This window comes from Hylobates moloch, unplaced genomic scaffold (genome assembly GCF_009828535.3).
Source record: "Hylobates moloch isolate HMO894 unplaced genomic scaffold, HMol_V3 SCAFFOLD_20, whole genome shotgun sequence".
NCBI classification, from domain to species: domain Eukaryota; kingdom Metazoa; phylum Chordata; class Mammalia; order Primates; family Hylobatidae; genus Hylobates; species Hylobates moloch.
The window spans coordinates 31,220,959-31,228,202 of record NW_026652295.1 but is presented as its reverse complement, the minus strand read 5'-3'; the positions used below and the strand labels follow the sequence as shown (position 1 = coordinate 31,228,202).

Sequence of the window (7,244 nt, the reverse complement as noted above, 5' to 3'; positions counted from 1 at the left end):
TTTTTGTTTTTCTGCTATAACCATTCTGAGCCAGGGGCAGAGTGTATCTATTACCGTCTTTGTTGGTACCTGAATTGAGGGGTGCGTGGCAGTGGCCAAGGGTAGGAACAAAAGGAAGAAAGAAATATTAACCCCAGTTAAGAAATCAACAAATTATCAGGATACACTGTACTTGGTTGCTCCTGTGTTACTGGACACGAAATATGATCTAGGGAATGATATTAAATTGGCCTGAAACATAAGAGTCGCCCATTCTTAGTTATGCTCCCAGTCAGCCCTGAGATGAAAGATGGGAAAAATTCAAAAGAGGCCTCATAAAAGGGAATTTATTGCTTCCATGGAGATTTTAGATAAAGGTCATTGAGGAATTAGGTAGCTGAGTGGCTTACCCAGGCATCCCGTAGTAGGTAACATTTGAGAAAGTAAAAAAATTCAGGAAAGGAGGTCAGGGAAAGAATTGAAAGGCATTTGTGAGCTCTGAGGGAATATGGCACCTTAAGTCCCAGAGAAGAGGTGAGAGGAGAAACATTTGGAGGAGAAAAGGGATATGATAAATCAGGCCAGAGAATAGTGCTAGGTCATTTAGCAAGTCCATTCTTCTGCTCCTGTAGATGGCGATGCACCTGCAACAGGACAGACATGAGATCGATGGGTCCGAGGGGCCTCCTGTGTGATCATCATGCCACTTCCCAATTCGCCTACTGCTTTCAACCACAGTCGTGTCCACAATCCCCTCCCACTTTCCTTCCTCTCATACTGAGGCTTCAGCTCTAGCAAATCTCAATCTTACCTTCCTTTTCAGGATGGTATTCACAAGAGCCCTTGGTGTCTGGAAGCACCAACTGAACGCAGGCCTTGGATGATGAAGACAGTGCCCACCACAATGCCCACGAGGCCCGCAGACAACCCCAGGGCGCAGACCACAGTCTCTGTGAGCTCTGACATAGGGGCTGGAATCTCAGGCTCTGTGAAAGTGAAGCTGTTGAAGTCAGAATATGCAGTGTGCTCATGTGCATGTGTGTGGGATGGGATGGGGTGGAGGGTTGGCTCTGCAAAGACTCAAGGCCCCAGGCTTAGGGAGAAGAGTGAAGCCTATCATTAGAAACCCATGAAGTGGTGGAACTCATCCTTACCCCAGTGTTCCAGAAGAGGCTCATCCAGGCCCCAGTGCTCCACCTTGCAGTCATAAATCTCATCAGCAGAAGGGAGGAAGGTGAGGTAACTGATCTTGAAGAAGGAATGATCACTCTTGGAGAGGAAGCTGGTCTCAGAAACACCTTCTGTGACTGAGTGCCCATTGCTCAGCCATGTGATGTTGACCACAGGAGGAAAGATGTTGTCCACAAGACAGATGAGGGTGTTGGGCTGACCCAGCATCACAGGAAACTTGGAAAACACTGTGACCTCAGGAACCTCTATGGTGAGGAAACAGCACTGATGTGAAGTGTGAATAGCTCTGCCATGAGCTTCTGCATTACATCCTGGAAGAGCCCTCCTACCAGCATTTCACCACCTGATAGTCAAAGAGGTCTTATTTACCTTCTGCTTGGGAGCAATGACACATTGCCTCTGCTTTATTCCTGTGCCCTTCTCTCTGTGGGCATGTTTAATAAAGTAGGAGGTTGATGAGACCTCTCCTAGAAGGATTTAATGAATACATAAAGGAAAGACCCTTGTATTACATGGGAATATGTGATTTTAGAGATGGGAGATGATAAAATTTCAGCAATTACCATTAGAAGATCTGGAAATCTCTTGAGAAGAAGGGAGTGAAACTTGGTATGAAGGATTAGTTTCAGTAAAGAGAGGCGGAATGGTGGACACATACCATTGGTGGCAGCTGTAGAGTTAGACTGTTTAATCATGAATTCCAAGGTGTGTTTTCCCACAGCCATATTTCTCAGTGCACTCTGAGGGTCAAAACTTATAAATTTGCTAAACATAGGCAACTGCCAGACAGTCTCCTTTGTCTCCAGGTCCACGTAGAACTCCTCGTCTCCATCAAATTCATGGGTGTACTGGCCAGAGGGACCATAAGACTGGTAGAAGTTCACACCATAGGAGGCAACATGGTCAGCTGATGAGTAAAGGTGACAAGCAGGAGGGCAGAACACAGGGAGAAAGAACCTTAATACAGAAAGTGATTGAAGAAACTCACTTTCAAATATTGTGGGCTTCATCTTTGGCACAGTCCCTGAACAATATTCCCAGCACCTGCTTCCTCCTTGCCTAACGTGGGATACATCTGTACTCTACAATTTTTCTGGGAACCTAAAATTTCTCTAAAATAAACTCTATTTAAAAGAAAAGGTCAAAAATAATGATCCCAAATATATACAATTAATTAGTATAAAAATGGTCACATGAAAATGCATGAACATGCTGAGAACTTTTTTGCAATAGGATTTAAAATAAATTTTATATAAATTTCAATGATTCATGAGCCAAGAACCCAGCATCACAAGACAGAAAGATTCTGTCTTTCCCACTATAACATATGCTCCGCAAAGGCGGAACGTCACATGTCTGTTATTTCCTGAGTGCCTACCTAGTGCCTGGCACATCATAAGCTTATGATGAATGTTGCAATAAACAAAAGAAGGAATGAATGAGTTATCATAAGATTTAGTTTTCTTACTCAGAGATTCAGTTTATTTCCCTCTGCTTCCTAAGTTTTACCTCTCAGTTAATAACAACTTGATTATACTTCCTTTCCTATCAGGACTAGATCAGAACAGGAACTTTCTACACAGTTTCCTTTTTTTTTTTTTTAACCAAAGAAAAGCATGTAGGAACGTATTAACTTAAAAGAATTTCTTCCAACAATTATAGGATATAAGAAAGACCATTACAAGAATAGCAACATTATACATTTATAGCAAATAAACAATTCTTCTAAGGTCTCTGTTTTGTTAATGGTAGTGGTCCTTAGAGGAGAGCACCTGATTTCTTCTGAAATGAAAAGTGGAAGCTCTACTGGTTTTTGAATTTCTGTCATTCCCCCCACTTTTTTTTTTTTGCCTCTGAAGGAGGTTACTAAATGTCTATAGTGTTCTGATTCAACACTTACATCCACTCGAGGACTCAGTTAAATTAAACACTTTTTCCTCTAATGGGCAGTGAGCTTGTCCGAGGATGCCAGAGCAGAACAGCAGCCATGAAGTGTAGTCAAATGAGCCGAACTGGACATTTTTGTCAAGACATGTGTGAGCCCTTTACCATTTTATCTTTCCTTCCTTCCTCATTTACTGAGCATCCAAAAGTGTCAGACAGAGCAGGGGTTGCTTAAAACAGCATCAAGGAATGAACTGAATAGTGGGAGAGTCAGGTAGGTAATGGAGCAAATACAATGTACTTTGGGGAGTTCTGTGAGGAGGATATCGACAGCCTTACAGTCCAACCTTCTTCACAACTATCTGCCAATCAAACCAAACTACATTTCCTTTCATCTCTTTGCAAGGGTCTGTTTTTTCTCCCTGAAAGAAGTTATCTTTTAGGATTTCCTGGAGAAATCCTAAAATTCATCCTTGAGGTTTCTACTTAGTTAACAACTTTGCAGCTAAGTCCTCTCAACATGTTTTTGACCGCGTTGTGACCTCCAACGCCTCCGTCTCAATGCCTGGCTCTCCAAGTTTGTCTGTTCCTCTTCCAGCTCACCTTCCTCCCTACCCAGCATGGCTGCCCTGGTTGGTTACTTAACAGGCCACCAACAAAGACTCCTTATCCTTGCAATAAACCTTGACTCCTTGTTCAAACATGAATATATGTGGAATACATGGAATCCTTCTTTTCATCTGGTACGTGTCCTGGGCGCTGAGTGTCGCCGGAGGACGTCACTCTACTGGCCCAACTGGAACCAAGTCATTTTTATAGTTTCAGCCTCTGCTGGGCCACTGTCCTGCTCAGCAGGGCCTTCTGCTTTCCTGTGCCCCATACTGTTTCCATCACTGGTTTGTGCACCCTCTGCAAGGCAGCCAGCATGATTTTTTATCTTTGAATTCCCAAAAGTTAGCTCATTGTGTGCTCAAACATGTGTATTGAATGACAATTGCAATTTTTGACAATTACATAGATTCTGGGGAAGACTGACAGGCACACAGGTAGCAGAACCACGCAAAGCCCAGGATCAGGGATGCCCAGGGCTGCATTCTGACTTGTGAGCCCCAAGCACTGTTGCTTTTGTGGGCACCTTCCTCCATAAAAATACGGAAAATTAAAGCTTCTGATTGTATTGGTTTAAAGACAAATAGAATCCAGACTAAATTAAAAGTTAAAACATTTTCTTAGGCCCTAAAACTTCATTTTGCTTCTAATTTTAAAAGGAGTTAAAACATTCTCTTGTAGCTTTACAGTACGGAGGGTCCCTCGCACTGCCCACACTGTTCCTAGTGGATAAGTCGAGCCTGACCAGGGCACTCTGGTGTGAGGTTGAAGAAAGGAAATTTGAAACAAAAAATCCAAGTGCTCTGGAGAAGCAGGTGAAACTTCCACTGCCAAACAAAATCAGAATGGGAACAGCTATGGTTAATGAGGTTGTGGAAGTTTAGAGTAGCTTCCAGTTCGCTTCCCCTTTAACTATTTGACTTTCTGACTTTTGTTTTACAAACCCACTGTCCACGTCTATAAAGGAGCAAGGAGTCAGAGATGGATCCTGAAAGGGAAGAGGGAGAAAGGAATGCATGAAGAGAGGTGGAAAGAGATGGACGACAAAGGCAGAGGGGACTAAGGGACCAAATAATTAATCTGTGCCTGCCCATTTTTCTCTTTATAAGACTTCATTAGATAAGGTGAAGAACAAGTAATTTGGGTTGACAATTTGAGAATAAAATAATTTAATTTACCAAGCATTTTATCATAAAGTTCTCAGTTTTAAAATATATTCCTTACTTTGCTAAAGAAAAAATATGAAGTTATACCTGGAATAGGAATAAGTTTAAAAAGTTGACATTCACGTTTTTACTATTTATAAAGCTCTACGTGCCCATTTTATTTGATTATAAGAGAGGTGACACATATGAGGTAGCAGAGTAAGTACCACATTTACCACGTGGTAAAATGATTGTTGAAGGCATTCAGCCTGCTGGGCTCTTTCACCTACTCCCCACCTGTGCCAAATCCCATGTGGAAATGTGAGTAAGTCTGAGAGAAAGAAAAGAACCTCTTTCTTTATATCTATAGAGTATACATAATTCATGGAACTGTATACCCCAACATATGCTATAGGAGGCATATGAAAAGCTTCAAAAGTTGTTCAGAGAAATTTGGGAGTAATAGTTCAGAAATTTTTAATAGCAAAAAAATACTCCATCGATGGAAACATCCCTAATCTTTGAGGCAATCATGGTGGAATGCCATACAGACCTCCAGGCTATAGTCTCTAGATATAATATAAACAGAACAACGTCCTTGGTAAACTCCAATAGCACAGGTAGCAAAGAGAGTCGGTTGAAGCTCTGGTTTCCTAAAGGAGGAACAGCCATAATTTTAAAATTTCTTAATATTGAAAAGACCCTTGGGAAATTTCTACTATTTCTTAACAAATTGCACTCTTTCTTTTCCTTCAATTTACTGTTTTTCAGCTCTAGAGAACATCCCTCACTCATGCACTCACCCACAATGTCTTCACCTCCACAGGGGCTCATCACGGTAGTCAGGGCGAGGGCCCCCAGCATCAGAGCTTTGTTTAGGATCATCCTCTTCCCAAGGCAGCCTCAGCAATTGCTGTTCTGAGCTGTAGAGCAATTGTAAGGACCTAGAGACAAGCAAATCTAAAGACACCCAAACCAAACCCTGCGAGGTCAGGTTTTGGCCAATCAGAAAAATCCCCTATGGTGACAATCTTGTTTGCCAGTTACAGAGTTTATATTAAGAGCCCTGGAAGAAGACAGAGACATCCCCTGGTTCTGATACATCCTCCACACAGCATGTCTTGACGAAATTTTCTATAAATAAAGGGAAGATACTAAATCTGAATCTTCTCTCCTGTGTGCATGTCTGCTAGTGTCAAGAGGGGTGGGAATTTCTGAGCAGCCTCTTGGATAGTTAAGGTCATCAATAATATGGCATCCTTCAGGGTTTTCTGGGTTACATTCTCCAGGAATTCTTCCCTGAAGTGATTTTCCTCCCTGGCAGTCCCCATCCCCTCCCCTTTCTCTGGCTTCTGTATGTGGGTTAGCTGTTTTTCTTTTTGCTTCCATAGTGTATATGGTATTCCCCAAATTTTGACTTGACCCCACCTTCCTAGGGATCTCTGCTGGTGGTAGCCAAGCAATACCTTTGCCTTTTCTACTTGTATAAATCCAGTTGGGTAAGTTCCCAAGTTCTCAGAAGCTCCAGGTGTTTTTGATCAGGGCAATTAAAGGGGTTAGACTGTCATGCAGTGCTGACTACAGTAACCGATCTTTTACACAGTTTTTCTTTTGCTTCGTGTAATCTTTATGCTCTGTGTTTTGATGCTGCTTGAATATACTTAAAGGAAATTTCGGGACATTGACTACATTACTCTAATAATTTATTTTATTTTATTTTATTTTATTTTATTTTATTTTATTTTATTTTATTTTATTTATTTATTTAAAGACGGAGTCTCGCTCTTTCGCCCAGGCCGGACTGCAGTGGCGCTATCTCGGCTCACTGCAAGCTCTGCCTCCTGGATTTACGCCATTCTCCTGCCTCAGCCTCCCGAGTAGCTGGAACTACAGGCACCCACCACTGCGCACGGCTAATTTTTTGTATTTTTAGTAGAGACGGGGTTTCACCGTGTGAGCCAGGATGGTCTCGATCTCCTGACCTCGTGATCCGCCCGCCTTGGCCTCCCAAAGTGCTGGGATTACAGGCATGAGCCACTGCGCCCAGCCAGTAATTTTTTTTTTAAATTTAAGAATGTCAAGTCAAATATTGAGAGTAGAATAAGGAGAATTGCTTTAACTTAGAAAATAGGTTTACTTTTCTTAAACTACTGGATCTTTTCATATTTGTTATCCAACCACATTAAAATTTCAGATATTTGCAAGGGACTAGGGAATGAGCTAAAAGGTAGTCATTACAGGGAAACTTACCTTTTTTCAGATGAATCTATTTTCTGTATGTTATAGAAACAACAAGTTAGTAATGGAGGTTTCGTTTAGAATCACTCTGTCCTTGTTAAATGGCCTTCCGAGATTCTCAGCATGTTGTCTTGCCTCCCAATGGCAGAGACTAAAAAAAGGTAAAATAAAAAAGTGTCCTGATACCTGGGGGCTGCC

General features: G+C 41.9%; 1 protein-coding gene across 1 annotated transcript; it reads right to left on the bottom strand.

The window, feature by feature from the left end:
* LOC116460327 (HLA class II histocompatibility antigen, DQ alpha 2 chain) lies at positions 1-5,746 on the bottom strand. The gene is made up of 5 exons (XM_032141392.1): positions 5,612-5,746; positions 1,829-2,077; positions 1,134-1,415; positions 791-965; positions 1-623 (listed from the first exon to the last, which is right to left on the bottom strand). The coding sequence occupies exons 1-4, from the start codon at positions 5,691-5,693 to the stop codon at positions 811-813; spliced, it is 768 nt and encodes a 255-aa protein (XP_031997283.1). The 5' UTR covers positions 5,694-5,746; the 3' UTR covers positions 1-623; positions 791-810.
* Positions 5,747-7,244: the final 1,498 nt, after the last annotated feature.